Here is a 25,058-nt window from a genome sequence, read left to right as displayed (position 1 = left end):
CCGGAAAATACGATTTACTTGAGGAAAACACTTTACGATGTCTTCTATGATCACTACGACCGCTTGGGTGCGGCGGGGCGTCGCTGCCCAGTTCCCCACCAAATATGAGATTGATGAGGACGAGATGAACCGGATATCCAAGCTCGCTCGGATGCAGCTCGAAGAAGCTCAGGGGGATCTGGAAGCTGCCAGGGAAGGAAAGGACCATGACGGCGAGACGATGGAGGAGGATCAGAAGGAGGAAGCCCAAGATGCGATGGAGGACGATTCCAAAGAAAAGAAGGGCAAGACAAGTTTTAATGAGTAGGTGCTAAGCTTGAGTGTCGGGATTTTAATATCAGCAATGCTAACACTATATCTCGCTTTGTTTAGTGATGATGATTTGAAAGAATACGACCTTGATCACTACGATAGCGACGAGGTCGATGAGGATGGAGAGAAGATTACCATGTTCGGAAACGTCAAGTCGCTGGCGTACCACCAGCCCAACGAGGAAGATCCATACCTTGTGATGCCGGAGGAAGAAGAGGACGAAGAGAGAGAGGAGTTGCAGATCCTTCCCACCGACAACTTGCTTCTTGCAGGTAAGGTCGAGGATGAGGTGGCTCATCTTGAAGTCTACGTCTACGAGGATCAGGAGGCGAACCTTTACGTGCACCACGACATTATGCTGCCCGCCATCCCTCTGTGCGTTGAATGGCTGGATTTCCCTGTTGGCGCAAACACGGGCGACCGGACTACCGGCAATTTCGTGGCTGTAGGAACCATGGAGCCCGACATTGAGGTCTGGGATCTGGACATTGTCGATTGCATGTACCCTAACGCCATCCTAGGTCAGGGCGGTGCGGAGCTCGAGGGAGACATGAAGAAGGCTAAGAAGTTCAAGAAGAAGACCAAGGCGAATGATGAGTTCCATGTCGACTCCGTCCTTGCTCTGGCTGCAAACCGCCAACACCGCAATCTGCTCGCATCTGCCTCCGCTGATCGTACCGTAAAACTCTGGGACCTCAACACCACCAAGTGCGCCAAATCTTACACACATCATACGGACAAGGTGTGCTCGCTGGACTGGCACCCTAAGGAAGCCACCGTTCTGCTCACTGGTAGTTACGACCGTACCGTGGTGGCGGCAGATATGAGAGCTCCCGACGCCAAAGCACGGTGGGGAGTGGATGCCGACGTCGAGAATGTGCGCTGGGATATTCACGACCCGAACTTCTTCTATGTCACCACTGATGCCGGTATGGTCTACCGCTACGATGTGCGAAACATCCCTGCAACGCCAAAGGAATCAAAACCGGTCTGGACCCTGCAGGCGCACGACACCTCGGTGTCATCCTTTGACATCAATCCTGCCATTCCTGGCTTCCTCGTGACCGGGTCAACGGATAAGCAAGTCAAGCTATGGAACGTCGAGAATGACCGGCCTAGCATGGTCGTCTCGCGTAAGATGGACGTTGGTAAGGTGTTTTCGACCACCTTCGCTCCCGACAACGAGGTTGGCTTCCGGCTGGCGGTAGCTGGTAGCAAAGGAACCGTTCAGATCTGGGACACCTCCACCAACGGAGCCGTTCGTAGAGCTTTCGGGTCGCGCATGCCCGCCCTTGAGGGTGAGGTCAAAGAGCGCACTATCGGATTGCAAGCCGACGATGATGAATCGGATGATGATGCCGCGGGAGAGGAGGTTGGTGCTCAGCAAGGCGGAGATGGCTGGGAATCAATGGACGAGGACTAGAGGGTATGACAGGGATGGGAAATGCTATTTTGGAAGACAAAAGTTATACTATGGGTATTCGAGCTTGGAATGATTGCTTTTCTTATGTTGATACACCTCACACATTTGTTATTATAGCATATTCAAGATACCCGGTCGAATACATTGACCGATATGATTGTGACTCCGAAGCAAGCTACGGTTCTCGTAATACTTTCATAAGACTGCTGGTTCGGGTTTGAGGCAGCCAACACAAAACATTTTGTACAATATACAATATCCAGAATATCTTTTTTTATGGTCAAAAATCGTGAAGACCGACATCTCTTATCCTCGATGGTCTAACGGTCATGATTTCCGCTTGTCACTCAATAGAGAACGAGCGCGGGAGACCAGGGTTCGACTCCCTGTCGGGGAGATATTTTTTTCTCCTGTCGCAAAGTTCTGGCTTGGACTGGTCTATCCATATCGCATTGCTGCCTTTTCCTTTTTTTATAGGGTTGAAGAGAGAAACATGCTAAGCGACATGATGGGCAGTAACCAATTGCCCTTGACGATCAACTTTGGCACCTGGCCAAGTCCCAGGTATACAGTCAAATCCCGTGGTTCTGCCACTATGTATAACAAACCGTTGTCTGAACGTGTCCCCAATATGAAGAATATCTTGCGCTACATGGAGCACTTGAGGTAGTCAAGATTCGAGGCATCCGAAAGCAGCATGTCATATTAGAATCTTGGAGGACACAGCGGAGAAACCCCCACACCTTACCCCCCCTATGGAGTATGAGACCGTGATATTCCCTTAGCAAGCATGACAAGCGGAAATCATGACCGTTAGACCATGAGTTTCGGACCATGATCTCATAGCGCTCTTCGCTTCTCCTGATCAGATATGGAAGTCGAATGCGACGTGACAAACGGGCATATCCTATAGAAAACAACAGCAAGAGCAATGTGTTTACTAGCCCAAGTCGACATCTGCATTGCGCTCATATGCCGCCACAAGCTTGTAATCAGATGTCTTAGTGCTGTAGAGGCACAAGTAATAGAAGACATATTGCATGAGGCCTTGAACTAGGCCATGAGCCCAGGTCGTGCGTGTTTCGCTATTGATGGAAGATCGCTCAACTACGGGCAACGAGGCCCTGACAGTGCCAGACAAGGATTTCACCTCTTGCAGTGCCGAACTCGAGGAAATATTCAGATCCGAATCCACTTCAGCTTGGAATAAGTGTCCAGGTCGAGGCACTTAATATTCTCGAACAAGGTTGCTTATCGAAGAAATGAAATGTACATATCGGGAACAATATAAAACTCGCCATAGCCGCCGGAGTGTAAAGCCACATAGCTCTCCATGATATGCATTCAGGATATCTCCTGAACGATATGGCCTCGAAGGCATAGCGTTTCGAGCGAAATTGGTCAGGCAAGAGAAAGGGGGTTGGATATTAAAAAACTGTGCATCTGAAAGAATAACAAAAAGTTTCTCCCCGACAGGGAGTCGAACCCTGGTCTCCCGCGCTCGTTCTCTATTGAGTGACAAGCGGAAATCATGACCGTTAGACCATCGAGGATATTTATTGAGCCTTTTTTTGAATATTTGACTTAATAAAATTAATCGTCCCGTCTACGAGAGACTTGCGGCCGCCTGAGCTCAAACAAGCAAGCAACTCATATTTCGATTTGTTTGAACATTTCCGAGCTGGGGACTCGATGAAATCAGGTGCTCGGATCTCACAGTGGCATTGTTGAATTAAGGCTCGATGAATTGTTCAGCCCAATGTGTCAACGACATTCGAGCATACCATTATTAACAAACTGTAGTGATATATTCAGAAAGGACCCAAAGAGACCAAATAGGAAGACAGAGAGATGTGACGTTGAGATATGATACAGTTAAGGAACTTATTCACAATGCAATTTCGTCAAACGCGAAGGCAATCGACTCTTGAGGTATCACAAATCTATCATTCATTTCATTAAGGGTATCAAAGCTCAAAGCACTGCGATAGCATCCGGGGGCATTAGAGAGGCATATATGAGACCTCGATCCGTGGGAAAGGATGGCGGATTGGAGTTCGGTGAGTCGACCAAAAGGTGCATCCAATTCTCTAAAGTGGATAATCGTGCGCATTTGAACAATTTCCGGGTATCGAATATGCCTAATCGTGATGAAGATGGAACGAAGTCGGCCGCTGGACGCAAGTCCAGGCTGTGGACGGTTGATAGAGGACTCCTTCCATGGGGCTGACCTCTTTGGAGAGGCTCAAAGGCCACAATCGTGACCGGAAGGCGGAATTTGGGCCAGGTAGCTGAATGTTGAAAAAACCCCGAAGCATTTGTCTCAACGCCCTCTCTTCTTACAGGCACCGACAACAACGCTAATATCATCCATCTTCCCTAGGTTATTGTCAATAACATGAAACGTGACAGTAGGGCTAAGGAAACCTACCCCCTTCGATGGCCAAGCCCTCCTCGATAGCCTTCTCCATATATGGGCTCTCTGCAAATGGATCCTGAGCGATAGCCAGCGCAGCTTTCAGCAGCTCTCTAGCTACGAATACCATACGTTCATCTGCCAGGTGGGCTGGGGGTGCCCATTCGATATCCTTCTCCTCGAAACGTCCTTCGTCCCATTTCTTGAGGCTGTCGAGCGTGATCGTCAAGACCTCATGTTCCCAAAGATTATCGAGGACTCCGTCAGACACAGCCAGCACGAGGTCATCCTCCTCAAGTTGAACTTCAGAAAGCACTGCATCCTTCCGTGGTGTGTCCACACTATTTGTACCTAGTTGCATAGGACAGTCGAACCAGTGCCATTGTTCGGTAGTTCGAAACAGGACCTTTTCCTCGCTCGGACGTATAACAAGCACTTTGCAATCCCCCAAGTTCGTGACGTATAGCAAAGGCTTTGCATTTTCTGCATTGTCACCAGTAAAGTGTAAAAGCGCAGTCACGGTCGTTGTGGTGCCCAGCCACTCATTCGGTGAGGTCGTCGCGCGAATCGTCTCCTCGTAAGCTCGTTGTAGGTACTCGACCGGATCTAGTTTTGAGGTTTTGTCGACTTGTCGTTCGGCCTCCAGGGCCCAGAAGTGAAGCAATAATCGAGACCACAGCCTGGTTTGATCGAGGAATATGTCAGCGATGAAATCTTAAGTGGCACGGACAGGAGGTTGATTGTCGTGCACTTACGCAGCATGGCCCCGTTCTTTGGTAGCCCACGCCCCCACGCCATCATTTACCCCGATGAAATTGTCTGCAACAAGCACTGCATCATCACCGTTGTTTAGCCCGCGGACCAGTTCACCCCCGACGGATAATCTCTTATCCTGACTCTGGTAGTGGGTGGTCAAGGGGTCGGAGAAGGAGGACGACGGCGGAGACAGGAAGGGTGGGGGAAACGGGCGCGAGGGCCGTTTGGCGCAGAGAGCGTAGCCTGTCTGGAAGCAAAATGGAGACCTTGAATGTGGATAACGATCGGGAACCGGGGTGGTGATGCCGTAGGAAGGCCAGACGGCGGCTCGATACTGCCGCACAGGCGTTCTGGGTCGGATTAGCCTCCTAGAGCTTGTTGTACGCGCTGCGGTCCACTGTGGGCTGCGTATCATCAATAATATCGTGGTAACTGTATCCTGAGTCACCATGCCCGCGTGAAATAAGACATGCACTCTCTCAGCGCACTGAGATTGCCTCGCGGTTGGGGGGAAGTGCTTCCTCTCTTTTTTCTTTATCTCTGGTCCAAAAACATGGTGAGATTAGAGTTGGTAAGCCGAACGGAGATGGGTGGCTTACTATGGCTTGAGCGCAGCCAAACACCCACTAGAGACAATGATCACAGTAATATGTAGCAGAACTTGCTCCGAGAGCCAGTCATTGCGGAGTTTGATTGCATAAATTTCATTATTTGACCAATACGATAGATACATCACTATCGCCTCCGATTTGCCCCTTGAGACCCCCAGTCATCCGTCCCTGCAAGTGACCTTCATCGTCTCAAGAGAAAATAAAAGGGGAAAAAAAAGAGAAACAGAAAGAACGGGCCTGCCAGCTCAACTGAACTTGCCATGTTAACTCAGTACCTTCAGGCGCGTCGAGTGCTCGTGGCGGCGAACTGGCGCTGCTTGCCCACTACTTCTTCGAACAGCTGCATGGCGCGGTGCAGCTCCGTGACGAGCTCATAGTGGGCAACTTCGCGACTGACCATCGCCAGCCCTTCAAAGAAGGCTCTTGCCAGACTTCCGCATCTGGGGCCGAAGTACTGCTCGCCAGCACCCTCATGGCGCTTGGCCTGCACGATGCACAGGATGCGCTCGGAGCAAGGGCAGGCTAGCACGACATCCATTGTGCAGTCTGCCGCGCAACTGCAAGATGAACGGCATATGCACTTCTTCTCTTTGACGAAATCAAGAAGGCGGCGTCTGCCGTCGTCGCGTCTGATGTCTCCGACGCTCCTGCCCTCGAGCTTCGCCAGGGTCGCCTGACGGTTGTCAAGGACGTTCTCGCGCTGCCAAATTTCTGGCTGAATTGAATCGCGGTCGATAAAAGGAAGTTCAGTCGTTGGAAAGTCATCGGTAGCCGTCACCTTTGGCATGATAGTCAGGTACTTCTCCGACATTACGGTGATAGTTTCAACGCCCGGCATCTGATACAGGTAAACGAGGCCTCTCCACTTCAGAACGAACGGATGGGTATCGTCGGAGACAATCTTCAAGGTGGATGTACGATAACCGATAAGATCGTGCGCAGAGAAGCCGGTGATGGCAAGCTTGTCGGTAGCATGGCGAATGATCGAGTCCTGGTGCTGTTTAACAAGGTCGTAATCAAGGCCGCTGCAAATTTCTGGGGCGTCCAGGACGTCCTTGAATGTTATGAATATGTCGCGGAGATGACTAGTTTCAGGAAGGGTGAACGTTTCCTTAATGAGCATGCGGCGCAGGTTAAGGTCGAAGTGACTACAGAGCTCAACGTTGGCAATCTCCATAACCAGTCTCGCATACAGAGAATAATAAAGCTTCTCGGTGACCTCGATGAGTTCAACAAGAGAATATGTATTCACAACCTCTTCTGCGTCCTTGAGGCGAGCTAGAATACCGCCAGGAGCGTCGTCTAACTGTGGGGAGGGAAAGCCACTGATCAGTTTTCTTTGCTGATCTACAAAGTTCACTGGAAGGTATCAGGGCTCTTTCTACTTACCTCTACGCCATACATCCTGAGTGCCCAAGCGAGGATTTTGGCAATGGTGTAAACCTTGGAGAAGACGCCGATGACACTGCCAAATTTCTCTGCAGTCGCCCCGCCATAAGGATTGTCGAGAAGCTGCTCACGGGCAGCGAAAGAGCGCCATTCAATTGAGCCGATGGTATAAGGAAGAGTGGGAAGCTCGATCGGTGGCATCCGCTGACTCTATGTTAGTTTCTTTTCCCTCGCTCTGTTTGGCAAACTGCCTGCTAAGGATACCGCGTCCACTCACAGCTGAAGCGTAAGAAGCTTCGGTACTGTCTGAACCACGCATGTAAGTAACTTTGACAGTGCTAGAAGTACGCATGTCGTAAACTTCGGCACTGTCCGAAGCACGCATCGTGCGAGGCTCGAATTTTCTCTTTTTCTCTTCGAGCATCTCTTGAGAGTACTTGTAGAAGCCGTCCTTGTGTTCGCCGATTTTGAAATCGTCATCCAAAGAAGGTTGTTTACCCTTCGACTCGGATGAGCGTCTGCGGAATACCTTCTGCAAGGCAGACTGCCAGGAGTGAGAGCTAGAGCTTGATCTACGCATGGTTGGTAGAGAGCACTGCGTTGTTAATGAAATTGCGGGTCAGCAGTCAAGCCGCGTGGTTGAGCACTGAGAAAAGTGCGGCTGGGTATGTGGTGAGAACTGGATAGGGAAGGTGAGTGGTGTTGATGTGCTGAGTGATGTGCTCTGCTTCTGGTCAGTGAATGTTGTCCCTGAGCACCTGGTGCATAGATCCCACTTCACTGTGAAAGACATGGCTGAGTGTCTATAACTACCATCAGAGATGATCATAGAAAGCTTTCTTGCATTAGACACCCTTAAGAAGCCACTCATTAAGTTACTGAGCATAAAACAGTCATCATATTGCTTCACAGCACAGCGGAGGAATCGATATGTGAGAACACTACTGACCAGTAAGTCTTGTCTAGCTACTTCTATCCAGAAAAACTGCAAGATATATAGCTAGCATCAGTATAATTACTCTTCCAGTAGTGATAAGGAGACTATAAGACTACATGAATAGACAGGGCTGTTATCAACTGTTCATGGTTGCCACCTTGGATAAAATAGACAGGACCATACTGTGATTCATGAGGCAGAGAAAGATGAACGATGCACGATGAGTATCATAATCTATTAACAACAGAGGATGGTCTCATACAAGGGCTATGAAAGAAGAGGATCAACTTCAATAGCTGAATTCTGTGTAACAAAGGCATATGGAAGAATAACTTCTGCAATCTTCCAGATGGCTTTGTTAGCCCTGTCGACATATTCCGACGATATACACGCACACTCTCTGAAAGAAAGAGACTGGAGGGAGAATCATTAGCATGGCCAGAATTGCGAGACGAAGGGCCAGCTTCTGGAAAGGGTGAGGCCTCGAGAGAGAAACTTACTTGTAGGTTTGATAGATTTCTGACCCATTCAAAGCCCTCGTCAGACGGGTTGTCTGGCAACTGCTTACCTTTTTGCTCTTCTATTGGATGGCTAAGTAAACCGTGGCAATTCTCCAGCCAGAGAACTTCGAGCTTCGCACCAGGTGCCAGTCTCGGCCTTTCTATCACCGCACCGTTCTTATCCTTTTGAACGCCCCCAAGCCAATTCAAAAACTCCGGCTGGGCACCACGGCAGGTCCTCAATTTCAAGACTCTCAGCCTAGGATTCTTCGTCACAAGCATCGCCAACTGCCATGGCGTGATGCCTGATCGTTCCAATATCAGAGTCTCAAGGCCGGTGACCCCTACGTCCTTGGGGTTCCCTATGCCCGCTAGTAAGTTCCAAGCAGTGCTACCCGGCGCAGGATAATACCAAGCGGTTGGCCTCATCGGCCCATCGCGGATATGTGGATGCTCGAAACGCAGTGCCAGATAGCGCAGCGCATGTCTACATCTGGTTCCGAGCGCTTTTGCCCCGTCGACATCAAGATCGTAGGCCATGAACTCAAGCTTGACCAACGAAGGCCCGTATCGATCCACCAGTCGCGCGAGAACTTTGTTCTGTGCTTGTACCGTCTGCTCCTGAGCGTCTTGTGGGCTTATGTCCCGTTTTATTTGCAGTTTGCATTTAGCATTTGGCTTTCCGCCGAATCCTTGTTGTGCATAGATGCCTGGTTGGATCACGGAAATTGTATAGTCACTCCTGGAACCATCGTTCTCACGCGATGAAGAAAGTTGATCGGGGGTAGCCCAGCCTGCCTGAAGTAAAGATATCATGGAATGGACTCGCTTTTCAAACACTCCGACGCGAAGACGCCTGAGGCAAAGGGCGTGAGACTTGAAATTCGCTCGAGATGTTTCTCCAAAGGCAAGGAGAGACTCAAAAGGTAGGTACGCCAGGATGGAGAGAAGTACCTCCAACGGTAGGAAACTGATCTTGTCCGACATATTGAACCAAAGTATTCTCGAGCCCGTCAACGAACACGTTCGCGATCCGTGAAGTTGTCACCGTTCCAACTTTACCAGGTTTCCTTGTTTGTTCCTTCAGCAGCGAGCAATGTAAACACAACGCCTTGAAGCACCGAATAATTGCTCCAAGAGATGTTGCTTAGGCGTAAACGAAGAGCATCTAATTGTCTATGTAAACAATGGTAAGTTCAGCATACGACGGATGAATGACCTGAGGACTTCAACATCAATAAGTCGTCTCACAGAATGATGATGCCTCGACCAAAAAGAAAATAAACAGAAACGCCTGCGACTTTATTGGAGAGCTTACCTGGAGGAGCCTGATCGTGGCGTCAGACGCAGTATGGTGGAAATTATGCCAGTGGACGCCTTGATAAAGATCCAGTGCTTCTATCTTGGCGTTAATCATGGCACAGATTATGGTAGCTGGTGAGGGATTTCAATGACCTGAGTGAGCAGAATTTGGGTACTCATTCAATATCGTAAGTGACCAAAGGTGAACCTCCAAGCTGTATCGATGTGCAGTGCTCCTGTTTCTTGCAACGCGACTACAGCGGAAACTTCCCAACCTTCTCACTCAACCACCCCTTTCCTTTATCTGGAGTAATCTGGTTCTCCTACCTTGTCCTTCTCCATCAATATCCAATCCTGATGATATATTCTCCGAGGAATCCTCGACTTTGGGATGGTCCAGGAATGTGCCAAATAAGACAAAGAATGATGACAGTCTGTATAAGGCAATAGGGGAACAATGTGCATTAGACGAGGCAACCAAGGCCATGCAGGTTGGCTTCAGTCTTCATAGACGCTTCGAGTCTCAATTTTGGAACTCACTCTCGCTTATTTATGGGATTATGTGGCATAATTGATAACTGGCAGCGCACCATGATCGCTCTTCAAGTGGCTACGTATTTTTCACATGAAAAGGGTCGTATAGCTGCAGAAAGCGGAGAACAAAGCAGGAAATGGACCACGATGCTCTCGTATGCCCATCTAGCACAACACTGCACGCGCTGGTTGGACTTGGGCTGATCGTGTGGGTGATTATTGACCCCTTGCGAAAAGTTATCGAAGAGAATGCAAGAGCAAACAACGACCGTCAACTTGGCCGAATAGAAATGAGTGTAATCACCCGAATCCTGTGTTCCATATTTCTTCCGGATTTCTTCTTTTTCTAAAACAAATCCCCGAGACATGGTTCTATGTTTTTGATTCTGCCACGAAGTCTAAAGCCCAAGTAGGGCAGGCCATTTGCTGCGCAGAACTGCGGCACAGCGATCAGAACCCTTTCAGTCCTGACAGGCTAACTGGAATTGTGGTTAGAGCTACTAGAAAGGAATGCACAAGCGCGGCCAGCCTTCTCCAATGGGCGAGTCGCTCAGTATTGGCTGTAGCTTGTGACAGATATCTGAATCATGCATCAGCGCTTTTGTGTTCTTCCGTCAGTGACCGACACAGATCTGATCATCTGCTCCACGGGTATACCAATGATACGTCAAGGCACCAGATTGAACTGCATGCCCGTTGCGACTCCGACCCAGCCTGTCGGTCCCATATATCCAATCGAAACATTAGCATCCTGCGGCTTGCTCGGCGACGCGACCAAGGGAACGTTAGGCGTCATTGGTTGGATATTCAAAGCGCCCAGATCAAATGATTACAGCTGCCAGGGTGCCGCTCTCTAGGCTACTGCCTGACACATGCTAGTCTACTGGTCGCAAATCACAATTAGTAACTTGGCAGTGAATCAGGCATCTGCTAGTTGAACCTGCAAGTCCGTCACTTTTCTTCGGTGGTATTCGATTGAGCAGTTTGGTATCGTCGCTGCCGAACAATTTCGCCCTGCCAGTGCCATACTCTCAGGGATACTCCCTGCAATAAGAACGTTGTCACACGTGTTGGCTGTGATTCGAGAGGCTCACATCTACCCTAAGAAAGTAAGGACGACAGAGACCAACAAGCAGCAGGGGCCCGAAAAAGATCCACAAGTCTCAAAAGAGAAACCAAGATAGCGGTGAAGTCTGTTGATACGAAGAACCCAGGATGATGATCAGTCTTCATTATAGCCAATTGGATATCCACCTCGTGCAGATTGACAGATGCAGCTGCAAAAGGGGGAAAAAAGCAATTACGCCTGAAACCCCGGCAAGAATGTTATCAAATTTTTTGAGACAAGTCAAATCCTCAGACACCCCCTTGCCTGTTGCTGAGACGGCCAAATAATCGTACGATAAGGTGCTCTGCGTAACTAGTGAAATTGTATGTGCACTTTGCTTGTTCAGCTTCAAATGCTTCGTACTGCCTTCGAGCCGTAATATACAACAAGAAACACGATTGACCGCGCTATCCATGAACCCTGAACGTACGACCGCTGGCCGTCTTTCGCTCCCGCTCCTCGTTTTCAGGTCGAGCTCTGTTGAGGACTGTTAATTGTTAGCAACGAACTAGGCCGCGGTATCCATTGCGACTCACCTTGGAGGAAGTCTGCTGTCCTCTTACGCATTCTAGTGTGGATATATGCCTATACAGAGTCAGTGCATTGGGGAAGGAAGACAATGACATCATTGAAGCCTACCTTGGACGCCTTGATGTGGTAATGGAAATAGTCACGGAAGGTTTGGATGTGAGAGATATTTTCGTAGCGTCGTTGAGGAGTCAGGTGTCGAGGGAAAAGGACTATGAGCTGTCAATCAAGGCTCGCAACACAGGCAACGATAATTGCTTACCGAAAGTGACATAACTCATTTTACCGTCCCCAGCTGTCTGCAGACCGGGGACCCCCTGAAGCTCCAGCGGAGGGTCGCTGCGGAAGAGCACTTGGGGCGCATTTTGCAACGTCACCACTCGTCTTCTCGCGTCGACAAACTCCTGTAAGAAGACCTTGCCAAAGATACGATCCGTCTCTTCGCGGAAAACAGTGCTAAAGATCACTGTGACCCGGTCATGACTGGCCTTGATGTAGATCGCTTCCTCTTCCCGGTAATGAATTGCCATCAACTCCCCACCTTCCTTGACTCCCTGGGGTGCGGACTCCGACGTGTACCTGGATGCCTCCTCTGACAACTTCGCGAATTCGTCGAATGCCCTTTCAAACGGAGCAGCCATGGCGTTACGCTTCAGCAACGCAAGCCGCATGATAAGCTCGTCCCGAGCTTCCTGCTCTGCGGGCAGGTTCTCCAAGTCAATCTGTACCGAGAAGTCATAGCCAGGCTCTGGTGTGACGATGTAAGGACCATATTCTCTTTGCAGTACCTCCTGGGCACCGTATTGAACCAGCTCTTTGAAGCATTTCACGTGGATGGAGATAAGGATCTTGGTCTTCGATTCTGGCGTCGACAGGTGGAACGTCACTCCGTCAAAGTCAGAGACAACTTGGTCAATTGAAACCGGCGCACCTCTATTGCAACAAGCAGAAAAGCCAATTGTTAGCTGGTGTCGTAAAGGACGGGACCTGCGTATACCAAAGGAGGCGGGGAAGGGACAGCTATACCCGGAGAACCGCTCCGTCAGGAGGTTCTGAATGAGAACGTTCTGATAATCAAGCAAAAGCATGACGACCGACGGTGTACCACAGCTCAATTAATTCCGATAGCAAGGGTAGTATCTGTCAGGCACCTGTAAATAGTCAACCAAGTTGATGAGTTGGGTCGATTGGGTGCCTGGGGGGGAAATGACGGCAGGCGGTGGGGATTTGTCCGGGGTGGTCGCTCTCGCCGCCCGTAGTTTTTTTCTGGCGCATTTTGGCCTATCGATAGCAGTCAGTCTCGGAGCTCTTAAATTTTCCTTGCTATCGACTTGGGCATTCCAACGATGGTGAAGTCATATTTGTATGTGCAGCTTGTTCGGAAAATTCGTGCATGGCGGAATCTTGAACGCGAGGAGCTAATTTTTATAGGAAATTCGAGCATTCGAATACTTTCGGGCTCGTTGCGTCGGGTTCGTCGAATGCGATTTGGACCCGAGACGATGATCTCGCTGGTACTGCGCGCCGCACAGGCGCGGGAAGGGCCATTGTCGGTGCCGGTGAGGAGGTTCTCTGCTGGGACGTCAAGAAAGGCGACTTACTTGGACGGTGGCGCGACACATCCTGCAAATCGCAGGTGACCGTGATCACTCAGAGTAAGACTGATGAGGACGTTTTCGCTGTCGGGTAGGTCTTTTTCCCTTTATCAGACATGGGACAATTATTTGCTTGGTGCTTACATCCAGGATTGGTTCTATTTAGGTACGATGATGGAAGTATTCGTATCTGGGACTCGAGAACAGAGACGGTGATCATTTCGTTCAACGGCCACAAATCGGCCGTTACTCAACTCGCCTTCGATGCTGCCGGTGTGCGCGTTGCTAGTGGCTCGAAGGACACAGATGTCATCGTGTGGGACTTGCTAGCGGAAGTTGGGCTGTTCAAGCTCCGCGGACACACCGACCAAGTCACCTCGCTCCATTTCCTCAGTCTGTCTTCCGAATTGCTACAAGCCGCTGGACTGAGCGAACACGCGGGATTTCTGCTCACTACCGGCAAGGACTCCTTAATCAAGATCTGGGATCTGGCTACACAACACTGTATTGAGACACATGTGGCCCAATCGAACGGCGAGTGCTGGAGCTTGGGCCTCTCCCCCGACCAAAGCGGCTGTATCACCGCAGGAAACGATGGAGAACTCAAGGTTTGGTCGATTGATGAAAGCGCTATGCTCGAGATCTCACGAGAAAAAGTTGGTTCTGAAGGTCGCAAAATCCTGACGGACAGAGGGACGCTTTATCGGAACGGCAAAGACCGAACGATTGGTATCAGCTTTCACCCGCGCGCTGACTATATCGGCATCCATGGCTCGGAGAAGGCAATAGAAATTTGGCGCATCCGTTCAGCGACGGAGGTACAAAAGAGCTTGGCCAGGAAGCGTAAGAGAAGAAAGGAGAAGGAAGCCCAGCGGGCTGCAGACCAGGAAGGGGCAGTGGCAGAAGTTGACAATGAGAAGGTCGACGATATTTCGTCTGCGCCGGTCACTGAAGTCTTTGTTCCTCACGTCATTGTTCGCACTGGCGGCAAGGTCCGTTCCTTCGACTGGATTCGAACAAAAGCTACAGGCAATCTCCAGCTTCTGGCTTCGACTACGAACAACCAGTTGGAATCGTACAGCGTTATCACTGCGAATAAAAAGAAGGATGAAGATGACCCCGACTACAATCGCAACCTGGCCGTTGACATCCCGGGTCACCGTACCGACATCAGATCTATTGCCCTGAGTTCCGACGATCGAATGCTGGCTTCTGCCTCCAACGGCAGCTTGAAGATTTGGAACGTTCGTACGCAGAGCTGCCTGCGTACATTGGAGTGCGGCTATTCCCTGTGCTCTGCCTTCCTCCCCGGTGACAAGATCGTTGTGGTTGGTAATAAGAACGGCGAACTGGAAGTCTTTGACATTGCATCCTCGACTCTGCTGGATACGATCAAGGCGCACGATGGACCAGTCTGGTCTCTGCACGTCCATCCGGATGGCAAATCGATGGTCAGTGGTAGTGCTGACAAGTCCGCGAAGTTTTGGAACTTCCAGGTGGTCCAGGAAGAAATCCCCGGCACCAAACGAACAACACCACGCCTCAAACTGGTACATACAAGAACCCTCAAAGTTGCGGATGACATCCTCAGTCTCCGCTTCTCACCTGACGCTCGGTTGCTTGCAGTCGCCCTCTTAGACAACACCGTCAAGGTGTTCTTTACCGACTCTCTAAAACTCTTCCTCAACCTTTATGGCCACAAGCTTCCTGTCCTCAATATGGACATTTCCTATGACAGCAAGCTCATTGTTACTTGTTCCGCGGACAAGACAGTTCGACTATGGGGTCTGGACTTTGGTGATTGCCACAAAGCATTCCTGGCCCATGAGGACAGTATCATGGCCGTCGCTTTCGTTCCTACGAACAAGGAGGGCAACGGCCACAACTTCTTCAGCGCGAGCAAGGACCGTGTCATCAAATATTGGGATGGTGACAAATTTGAGCACATTCAGAAACTCCAAGGCCATCACGGTGAAATTTGGGCTCTGACTATCAGCCGTTCCGGTGAATTCATCGTCAGCGCTAGCCATGACAAGAGCATTCGCATCTGGCAACAGACAGATGAACAGCTCTTCCTGGAAGAAGAGCGCGAGAAAGAGCTCGAAGAAATGTATGATAACACTCTGACGGCGTCTCTAGAGCAGGATGAGGATGCAGACGGAGAGAAGGCCGAGGCAGTCGATGCTGGGAAGCAGACCGCCGAAACGCTCATGGCTGGTGAAAAGATCATGGAAGCTCTGGATTTGGGCATGGCAGACCTCGAGGTGATGCGGCAATGGCGCGCCGTCAAAGCCAGCCAGCCAAACGCGGCACCACCGGCTCGCAACCCTCTATACATGGCACTGGGTAACATCTCAGCCGAGCAACATGTGCTTAGTGTTGTTCAAAAGATCCCTGCCGCTGCACTCCAGGATGCTTTGCTCGTTCTGCCGTTCTCCAAAGTCCCAGCGCTTTTCACTTTCCTCAATATCTGGGCCAACCGGGGCTGGAATATTCCTCTCACGTGCCGTGTTCTCTTCTTCATGCTGAAGACGCACCACCGTCAGATTATTGCTAGTAAGATGATGCGACCTATGCTGGATAGTATCCGGTCAACACTGCGTCGAGTACTTACCCGTCAAAAAGACGAGATGGGGTTCAACCTTTCTGCTTTGCAGATCATAGGCCAGCAAGTGCGGGAAGCGAGCACCAAGGACTACGTCGATGAGGAAACATGGGAGCAGGAGCACCCACAGGTGACGGGTACAGGCAAGAAGCGGGCATTCGTCCAAATTGCCTCTTAGGGCTTAATCTACGAGCATGTATTTTTTATCGGTGGCATATATGGCGTTGCGATTGTTTACACGATGTTGGTTGAGGTCGGCTACGAAAGTTCTATATCCTTGGAGTTTCGAGAAGGGCAAAAGTTGGTCTGTTAATAGAGTATCTTGATTTCTAGACATATATTCCGAGCCTGCGCGATGAAAGAATTCGATTTTGATATATCAACGCACAAGTGCAAAAGTCGACACATTCGCAACCAAGCGAAAGAGTAGTTTAACCTATCTCTTCAAGCAGTCAGCACAATCCATCAGACATAATAACTGAGATACCGAAAAGCAATGCCACGAGGGTCCAAACCCCGTACCGCATGCCTCCAGGAACAAGAAAGACACAAGCGAAGCAACAAAGCCCAAATCATCAACCCGAAACTCCACTCAGCAGAACCATTATAAGCACCGACGACAAGGGAGACCCCAATTTTAATATGGTAATCTCCTCAAGTCATACCTCTTCCGGCTCTTCCTAAAAGTATCGGTTCAAGAAAATGTTCTCATCATCTAGGAGGTGGTTGTGATTGGGCTTTTGTTTGCTTTTCGAGCTTGTTCTTGTTCGAGGTGGGCTTCGGTTGGAGTTGGATGGAACAAGGATATTGCATACCAATTTTTGATTAGTTATAAGTTGATCTATGACTGAAGTCGTTGGAATGAAAGCTGTAGGCATTGTACAGCTTTCTTGGCTGTTAAGAGTGAAGCTTAACAGCTACGAGGAAAGAAGAAAAAGTGGAAGAAAATCGTTGTTGACTGGAAAATTCAAGTGCCAAGGATTGTTGTGTGGAGCATACATGCTCACGTGATTATAATTGGTATGCATATCCGGTTGACGAAGATATTGCAAAGTGCAACTATTACGGTTTAAAAGCTACATGGTTGGAATAGTGGCGTAAGCTCTACCATCGTGCTCGAGTGGGTGAAAGTTTTATTGACGTTTATCGTCGATTGAAGTCTATATCATTACAGGAGTATGGAGTCGTTTATCGTAGAGATCATCGTATCATACAATTCATCAAAGCAATATGTGCGACTGATTCATGAGTCCTGTTTCATCATTCCACAGTTTGAACAAGTCCACCATTCCGTTTCCATGAATGTGCCACATGATTGACAGATCCAGCCCAAGGGTCGCTTGGCGATACTGCTGTCAAGGGCAGCGAGGGTTTCCACAGCCCTAGTTCGGTTCTTGAGAACAGTCTGACTGGCTGACTGGCTTATCGGGCGCTTCTTCTTGTTGCGATTGTCTGTGCTGCAAGGTCCTGTGGTCGGTGGTCCAGATGATGATCTAGTAGCTGAGGGCCGTGGGCGTTCTGAGGCACAAGCATCACAGCACAGGAAGTTGGCTGGGTTCTCAAGAGTGCAGGTGGGACATGTCCAAGGTTGTTCGTAAGAGGCATTGTCATACGTGAGATCAATTGGGTCTCGCGGCTCAGCCGAGGTAGTAGGTTTGGTGTTTTCCGCTATAGGAAGAGGAGGAGGAGCTGACCGAGGCCCGGCAGGAATTTCCTGGGAAGGAGGAATGTAAGAAGGCCCATATCTCTCCCTTTCTTCTTCCTGTATCAAATCGATGTAAGCTTCCATGATAGCCCGTTCGTTCGCATCGTCTTCTTCGGCTTTGGTGCGAAACCCATTCCTAGAGGCTTCCTCTGCAAGCTCAACGCTGTTGTCTGCCCCGGAGGCACAGCCTTTGGTTACGTCGATACGCCTCTGCGCGGCATCAGCAATGACTCGGCGCATGTCTGTTCCCCGCAATACCGGGGCACCGCCAAGCCGCTGCCCTGATCCTGCTGTAAGGGTCCGTCTCCGCTCTGCAGCCGCTCTAGCTACGCGGCGCGCCTCGTCTATTGGCATGTTCCGCCCACCCAAGCGTTTACCTTGCGAGAGGAAACCCTCCCCGGTGTAGCCTTTCATGACTAGCTCTTCATGTTCATCGCGTAACTGGTTCCATAAGGCATGGAAATGCTGATTATGTGGTCCATGTACAATATGACAGAGCCTAGATATGTCAATGAATGAGCTCTCTGGAATCTAAGCATCGACTTACTCGTGCAGCATCGTATCAACTACTTGCTCTAACGGTAGGAATTGACGCTCGTCAGAAGGGTATCGTAAACGGAGACATATTTTCTGGCCCGCGTTCACATTCAAGCCCAGGAGGTTTCGTTGCTGTGGGTAGAATTCACACAGTGTCCCTACCCTCCAAGCCCTCTGGCGCATAATTGGTTTGACTAGGGAGGCTATTTTCCGGAGCATCAACAAAGCCTCTGCTTCTCTGGGCCGGTGTTTGTCATGTTGGTACTCGGAGACCAACGGATCTAGTTCGCGCATATCGATGGCAATGAAGAAAACTGGGTCGACTTGAAGATAATCGGACGAGGATATCGGGAAAGCAGGACGTGAAAATGACGCTTGTTGAGTTCTCAAGCTCTCTCAAAGAGAATATATGCCTTTTGACAATGATTCCATATATCTCTTTATGTAGAGCAGATGAGAAATATCTGTTAGGCGCGGGTGTACAAGCCTGTCCAAAATGGCAGCATGAGTTCCCCGTCCCAAAGAGATATCAATGAAAATAGATTTTCACTACTTCTATGTATTCAGTGGACTCCAGGATAGTGTGATCATGTCGAAGGGCCTTGCTACTTTATTCTTTGGATTGATAATCAGCGGAAGACATTAGAATCAATGCTGCCTTCGATCATAATCACGTGCAAGGTTCACACCCTTCCCTGAGGCCAAGAAGTGGCTGTCAGGCATCACAGAACCAAGTGAGGCCTGTAAGACGCTCCTGAAGAAATAGATGGCCAACCAAGGGTTGAGAAGTTGTGGCAATTTCGATGCACAAAGCAGCCGCTGAGATGTACTACAGAGGCTAGTACAGATATGGACTAGTTTACATGAAGTCAAGAGTATGTGATTTAAAGAACTTAGGTGGGGATCAATATCGTCTGCAACATTTCATGGTAAAACCACTTAATAACATGAAAATATCAAAATCATCTAGATGTTCTCCGGTACAATTAGCAGCTTTATATTAAGTAATTCTGAGACTCAAAGCTACAGTTGACATCCTTATCCTTATCCTGCGCAGTGGAGTATATCGTGCTCATGTGACTGCTTGATATACATTTGCTGCACTTATCAGTGGAACTTTTTCGCCTTTATCAACCTCTGTGGCATCAAGCATTTCGCTTCTGATTTCAACTTCCAATCAAGATGACAAGCGATGACCAGTTCTTCTTCGATTATGTGAGTTACTTGGTCTACATTACTGCCAGTTACAAGACTTACAAGGTGCTTCAACCTCTAGCTTGCCTCGATTCCGCATGACGTAAGAAGATACTCGCACGAGGTCGCAGATTCTATCGACCGGCAAGTCGATCACATCGCGACAGTGATTCGTGATACACTCTCACATCAATCATGGCTCCCTCCTGCGATGCGACCTTCACCCAAGACATATCCAGGATTGCATGCCGCGCGGTCGCAGTCTTTCACTGATCGCGCGTATGACTGGATGATCCGAAATCGAGCATGGAGCGCTGCTTTAATCGCATTTATTGGGACTACCAGCGTCCTGTATTTTGGGAGTAGCAAGCTACATGGACGCCGGCGGAAGGCAAGGAGGGCTGGAAATGGTGCTCGAAAGGAGATAGTTGGTATGTTACCGAGATGGGAAATCTGTACGGGTTGTCCATAAGGGCTAACTACTTGGTCAGTTGTCGCCGGGTCTCCCCATGAACCTATGACCAGAGCGATTGCCACTGATTTGGAGCGTCGAGGCTATATTGTGTTTATTACTGTCACATCAGCTCAAGAGGAGCAGCTGGTTCGGTCGGAAAACCGAATGGATATTAGAGCCCTTTGGCTTGATCTCACAGCAGTGAGCCTCTATTCCTCATTTCAGAAGTTGTACTATTACTGACCTTGTTAAAGACCCCTTCGCCTTCTGAGATCCATCCCTCTCTGCGCGACATACATTCCCTCATTACACAACCGCAATGGCCGATGCCTGGCGTACCTCCCCATACCTGCCAGCTAAGCGGTATTATCCTGGTCCCATCTCCTAATTATACAACTGGCCCGGTGGCCACTATTCCACCATCAGCCTGGGCCGATACCGTTAATACTCGACTCCTTTCTCCTATACTGACCACTCAGATCTTCCTGCCTCTTCTGACACTTCGCAACACGAATAGCACCATCCTCGTCCTCTACCCCTCTATATCATCGTCGCTTTCAGCGCCATTTGCTGGTCCTGAAGTCACCACTGCCCGCGCTTTGTCAGGATTCGCGACGTCTCTACGGACGGAGCTGCGGCTCTTGCAGCATAAGAACATTGATGTTGTGGAGTTGAAGCTTGGCAACATCGACCTCGGCCCCCAGTTCCGTGATGCGCAGAGTCATGTCACCGGGACTGAGGTCCTCGCATGGAGCGCACAGCAACGGTCTCTCTATGGGCCGCAGTACCTTTCGAGCATTGAACAGCGGCCCGTGGCATCTGCAGGACCCAGTACAGTGCGAGGCTCACCTGCCAGAACGCTGCACTATGCGGTTTTGGATGCGCTGGAGCCAGCATCAAAGGATATTTTTGGGAGAAAGGTGGCCAAGAAGCGGGTCATATACGCTGGAAGAGGCGCGAGGTCATACAGCATTATTGGCGAGTGGGTTCCCGCCGGCCTGGTAGGATGGATGATGGGCCTCCGAGGTGGCCACCCTACAGCGTCGGACAGTGCCAGCAATAGCAGCAGTGAGACTGGCTGGGAAAAAGTCAATGAGGCGCGATAATATTTCTACCTATTTTTGGGTATAATTTGGATACTGACCCCCTTTGACATGCCTTGATCTGTCAAATCCCATCTCCTCTCTATTCTGGACGCAACGGATATCTCATGAAAAGAATACTCAATTGCATCTCAAGTATTATTGGATCGCAGCGTGCACACATACATGCTCATTAATATTACGTATTATCCTATATACCCACCACATAATACCCCTACTAAACTCCGACATACCGCATCTCAGGAACGTCCTCCTTGTCGTAGACCGACCTCTTGATCTTTCCATGGGTCAGCCTCCGCCTCAACCAAATAGCAGCCCACGAGAGAATGAAAATGACCAGGATCGCTGCAAAGATCCCAAAGCAGTAGGCCGTCACGCGACCACTATGCTCGCCGTCCGGACCAGGATCCAAGAACGAGTAGGTGTAGAACCCCTCAGTGTGGAAGGTCAAGTACGCGAGCGCGACATACAGCAGGAGAATCAGCACCAAAACCGGAAACGCCAGAAGCGAATGTGGGTTCGTGGTGGGAAGGATGATTTCCATCAGGGCCCAGAGGGAGTTGAGGCCATGCTGCGAGATCTACAGCACATGATTTATAGCGTTAGCGACACTCGACACTCGACATTCACTTTGCAACTTTTACTTTGCGATCAATTGTGGAGAACATACATTTGACCAAGCCTCAAAAGTCCGCGTATACCACGGCGACTCGAACAGAATCGCCCAAAACACGATCGTCACGAGAAACGGAAAGGTAGTGACGGTCGTGTAGAAAATCGCATGCAGGGCGCGCAGCGCACGAGGCAGTCTGTCGAAGAGCACGGAGCGCCCCGTGCGTGCGTAGCATGCGGTATGGATTGCCGCGACGAGATAATAGAAGCCCAGACCCCAGTACGTGAGCCAGGTGAAGTAGCTGAAGCTATGGCCAATGGCGTCGGAGTCGCCGTGGGTGCCGTCCCAGCCCCAGATGAAAAAGATGGTAACGAAGATGTAGAGGGCGATTAGGGCGCGGAGGAGAGCGAAGGGGAGAGGGTTTAGGAGCCAGGAGGTTTCGTAGCAGTGGCGGGAGTCGAGGGAGGAGTCGACGCCGAAGGAGGGTTTGGATAGCTTCATGTTGGTGACGGCGGCGGCGGTGGTCGTGCGCGCATGAGGATGGGATATTGTGGGGGAAGAAGGTGAAAAAGGAGTGGAATAAGAGTTTACTTAACGGTCATTCTGGGGTTTATTCAAGAAAATTTCCGCTAGGGAGGTTCAGACTTCAGAGGCTGAGCTAAATTTTGTTCGTCGTTTCTAGTGTTGCCATTCCAATGTTTTTGTTCAAACCATCTACGAAAGTATTGTACGTAAGTCTGCGCTGTGGATACGTGGATTTAACCTAACCGAAGGCTGATGGAGACCGCAACTTGACTTTTTTAGTGTAAAGACTCCATACCTTACGCACCCTCGGCTGTGATCCGACTGTATGGAGGCGGGGCCTAATTTCGTCCCATGACACCTAAAATGGGTTTGGTACCAGTTAAACTGTTTTTCTGTGAACACTGTTTGACTTTCTATTCGGTCTGAAGCGCTGCTGCTTTTCGCTCACTGAGCTTGCCAGTTCATCACTGGAGAGAGTGCATGCCCTGATCGCTCCCTGAGCAGTCATGGAGCCCTCTAGAACAGAGATAGAGTATGATTCATTATTCACCCTAAGGACCACATGACAGCTAATTGTTAAAGCAAAGGCCAGGCATTTATTCCTTTTTTTTAGGGGTGGCAGGATAGATTTCGCTTTGTCCTAGTAATGTAGAAGGATCTATGATATTAGGAATAGAATAGCCATTCAAAGATAATCATAAATAGTGCAAGCTTGTTAGGCTGAAGTATGCTATTAGAAATTACTAAACTGTACACCAGGTTATACTGTTGGCTGACATGGACAGGCAGTTCAGCACTTCAGCAAGGTCTCAAGTTATCTTTCAGACCTTGGCATATTTTCAGACTTCGTTGAAATTTAAGTTTGATTAACACCGGCTTACAATCTCTAGACTAGGTCTAATACTAAGTAGGGAATTGAATCATTATATAGTAGGGATATCAAATGATTCAAATCGTCATATAGTAGGGATATCAAATGATGCAAATCCCTCCTCTACGATGATGATTCTAAGCAGTTTAAATACATGCTTAAAAGTTCAACAAGGTCTTGACTATTTTTCAAAGCCTTGTTAAACCTTTCTACCACTTTAGCTCATCGGTGTCTCAGGATACTAGGGTAATTTGAGACCTTATTGAACTATTCCGAGACCTTGCTGAACTGTAACCCAGGCTGACATGTACCTCAGTCATAGATAATAATACATCCAGACAGCCCAGACTCCAGACTCCAGAGGGTCAGAATCCTCCTATCATCTCAGTGCTCTCTGATAGCTAGGGCTTTGCCACTTTCTTTAGCCATTACCCTCAATTCTTGAGTATGTGCTCTAACCCTAATTGTAGTCCTTCTTCCCCCAGGGGCCAGCATGAGTATCAACAGAATAGGAGGTCATCCTTAAGGCAGGCAAATCTTGAACATGGAATTCTTATATTAGGAAGAGTCTTATCCCCTCTGCCTCCCCATGTCCCCTGGTATGGCCTAAGGAAGCTTTTGGTTTCAGTCAAAAAGGCTAGGAGCCATGGTTTTTCATTTCCACCACACTTCAACTGGGCATTTATAAGACATTTTCTTACCATTAGCCCCTTTATCTATTCATAGCTGATCAAGTAACTGAGAATGAACACTCATCTATGAGACCCCACTCCGTGCCTCAGAATGAATAGTTCTGCCGTTGAATGGGGTACCTCCATGTTCGCCAATCTCAGTCATTATAAGAAACTCAGGGACCTTATCGGGACCAAGGTTCCAGGAATTTTTGTATAGGGTAAGGATCTGATTTAGAACTTAACATTTTAGCGGTATTTATCTCAGCAAAATACCTCTCTCAGTTCAGGGCTATTGGCGGATCTATGAGAAGGATCAGAATCATCAGATCCTGAGGGAAGGAGTGAATAAGAGAGAACTGTAGAGTATACTACAAATCAGAGAGCGACAACCACTCCCAAGGACATCTCTCTCGACAGAGCTATGTATAAATACCGTGGTGCGACTCACTCTGGCAACATATCCCTCCACATATCCTTTCCTTACTCCATAGTCACAGACTTTACTTCAGCAGCATCTTCCGTGATAATCATGCTCTTCCTCGCGTTCCTGCTGTTCCTTGGTACCCTATTGATAGTACATGGGTTGCCAATTGACAGTGCCATTGATGCCGACATAGATTTCTCTTACAACGCTAGCCTTATGGTGCCTCTCCTTCGTTGAGCCGCCGATCTCAGGAGACGGATGCTGAATGCGCGTATATTCATGTAGAAACTCACGTCAGCAGAGCTCTGCCCATACTGGACCAGGGTCTTGATTTAGCATACATGGTCAAGCACTTCGCTTAAAACACTTCACTACCTGTACCATCGTTGCTTGGGGTTCAATCAAGGTGAAGGCCCACACTCCACTTAAGTAAGGCTCCACTTCAGCCCCTCATATACAGGACAGTTTACTCCGTACAGAAGGTCGTCGCGGTGTAGCAAGAAACTCGGGCCATGCCCAGTTCCCCAGATCAACAGGTTGACTCACAAGAACATCCGGCTGACAGGCCGAAGCCACTGGACTGGTTGAGGCTTATATCTCGACTGGCCCCTGATTCCTGAACTTGGAGAACCCAGATCTGCATTCATACACTACGCATACCCATCCTCTAGCAGGATCAACTTACGATGATCCCAGCTACATTGCTCCCGCTGTAAGTGATTAGCCAACAACAAAGCCGAGACAATGAAGTACGAACGAAGGCCCATCAAGGTCAGCAATTCAATTCAGTGTACATATATGGATATCCAACTGATATCTAGCACATACGACCATAGGGTGTGGAAAACAGGGCTTCCCGTCCGCTCAGCCGTACTTAAGCCACACGCCGGCCGGTTAGTAGTTGGGTGGGTGACCACCAGCGAATCCCGGCTGTTGTATGTT

The 25,058-nt window shown here is 49.3% G+C and overlaps 7 protein-coding genes and 3 non-coding genes across 10 annotated transcripts; 5 read left to right on the top strand and 5 right to left on the bottom strand.

The window, feature by feature from the left end:
- Nucleotides 1-37: 37 nt before the first annotated feature.
- On the top strand, nt 38-1,735 carry ALT_8844 (rRNA-processing protein PWP1; the record flags this gene model as incomplete). Its single annotated transcript, XM_033558620.1, has 2 exons — nt 38-303; nt 373-1,735. 2 exons carry the CDS (start codon nt 38-40, stop codon nt 1,733-1,735), a joined length of 1,629 nt encoding a protein of 542 aa, XP_033414511.1.
- Nucleotides 1,736-2,044: 309 nt separating this feature from the next.
- Nucleotides 2,045-2,132, top strand: ALT_t183. Its single transcript is given in 2 exon segments — nt 2,045-2,081; nt 2,098-2,132. It is a non-coding gene; the product is annotated as a tRNA-Asp (tRNA).
- Nucleotides 2,133-3,200: 1,068 nt separating this feature from the next.
- On the bottom strand, nt 3,201-3,288 carry ALT_t182. The gene is given in 2 exon segments: nt 3,201-3,235; nt 3,252-3,288. It is a non-coding gene; the product is annotated as a tRNA-Asp (tRNA).
- A 421-nt stretch (nt 3,289-3,709) lies between these two features.
- On the bottom strand, nt 3,710-5,358 carry ALT_8843 (putative protein phosphatase 2C 80; the record flags this gene model as incomplete). Its single annotated transcript, XM_033558619.2, has 4 exons — nt 3,710-4,026; nt 4,079-4,114; nt 4,167-4,831; nt 4,907-5,358. The coding sequence occupies 4 exons, from the start codon at nt 5,356-5,358 to the stop codon at nt 3,710-3,712; spliced, it is 1,470 nt and encodes a 489-aa protein (XP_033414510.2).
- Nucleotides 5,359-5,795: 437 nt separating this feature from the next.
- Nucleotides 5,796-12,904, bottom strand: ALT_8842 (actin-related protein 2/3 complex subunit 2; the record flags this gene model as incomplete). The annotated part of the gene is made up of 9 exons (XM_089600484.1): nt 5,796-6,824; nt 6,908-7,111; nt 7,185-7,479; nt 8,345-8,363; nt 8,413-9,054; nt 11,719-11,775; nt 11,825-11,873; nt 11,928-12,028; nt 12,079-12,904. 9 exons carry the CDS (start codon nt 12,902-12,904, stop codon nt 5,796-5,798), a joined length of 3,222 nt encoding a protein of 1,073 aa, XP_089455377.1.
- A 258-nt stretch (nt 12,905-13,162) lies between these two features.
- ALT_8841 (snoRNA-binding rRNA-processing protein DIP2) lies at nt 13,163-16,194 on the top strand (the record flags this gene model as incomplete). Its single annotated transcript, XM_033558615.2, has 3 exons — nt 13,163-13,179; nt 13,248-13,502; nt 13,578-16,194. 3 exons carry the CDS (start codon nt 13,163-13,165, stop codon nt 16,192-16,194), a joined length of 2,889 nt encoding a protein of 962 aa, XP_033414506.2.
- Nucleotides 16,195-17,259: 1,065 nt separating this feature from the next.
- Nucleotides 17,260-18,552, bottom strand: ALT_8840 (metalloendopeptidase WSS1; the record flags this gene model as incomplete). Its single annotated transcript, XM_033558614.2, has 2 exons — nt 17,260-18,220; nt 18,269-18,552. The coding sequence occupies 2 exons, from the start codon at nt 18,550-18,552 to the stop codon at nt 17,260-17,262; spliced, it is 1,245 nt and encodes a 414-aa protein (XP_033414505.2).
- An 888-nt stretch (nt 18,553-19,440) lies between these two features.
- On the top strand, nt 19,441-21,012 carry ALT_8839 (DUF1776 domain-containing protein; the record flags this gene model as incomplete). The annotated part of the gene is made up of 4 exons (XM_033558613.2): nt 19,441-19,473; nt 19,535-19,883; nt 19,944-20,107; nt 20,161-21,012. The coding sequence occupies 4 exons, from the start codon at nt 19,441-19,443 to the stop codon at nt 21,010-21,012; spliced, it is 1,398 nt and encodes a 465-aa protein (XP_033414504.2).
- Nucleotides 21,013-21,226: 214 nt separating this feature from the next.
- ALT_8838 (uncharacterized protein) lies at nt 21,227-22,123 on the bottom strand (the record flags this gene model as incomplete). The annotated part of the gene is made up of 2 exons (XM_033558612.2): nt 21,227-21,589; nt 21,680-22,123. 2 exons carry the CDS (start codon nt 22,121-22,123, stop codon nt 21,227-21,229), a joined length of 807 nt encoding a protein of 268 aa, XP_033414503.2.
- Nucleotides 22,124-24,942: 2,819 nt separating this feature from the next.
- On the top strand, nt 24,943-25,058 carry ALT_r098. Its single transcript, XR_004500623.1, has one exon. It is a non-coding gene; the product is annotated as an 8S ribosomal RNA (ribosomal RNA).

This window comes from Aspergillus lentulus, assembly GCF_001445615.1.
Source record: "Aspergillus lentulus DNA, contig: Alt16, strain: IFM 54703, whole genome shotgun sequence".
NCBI classification, from domain to species: Eukaryota; Fungi; Ascomycota; class Eurotiomycetes; order Eurotiales; family Aspergillaceae; genus Aspergillus; species Aspergillus lentulus.
This window is presented reverse-complemented; position numbering and strand designations above follow the sequence as displayed.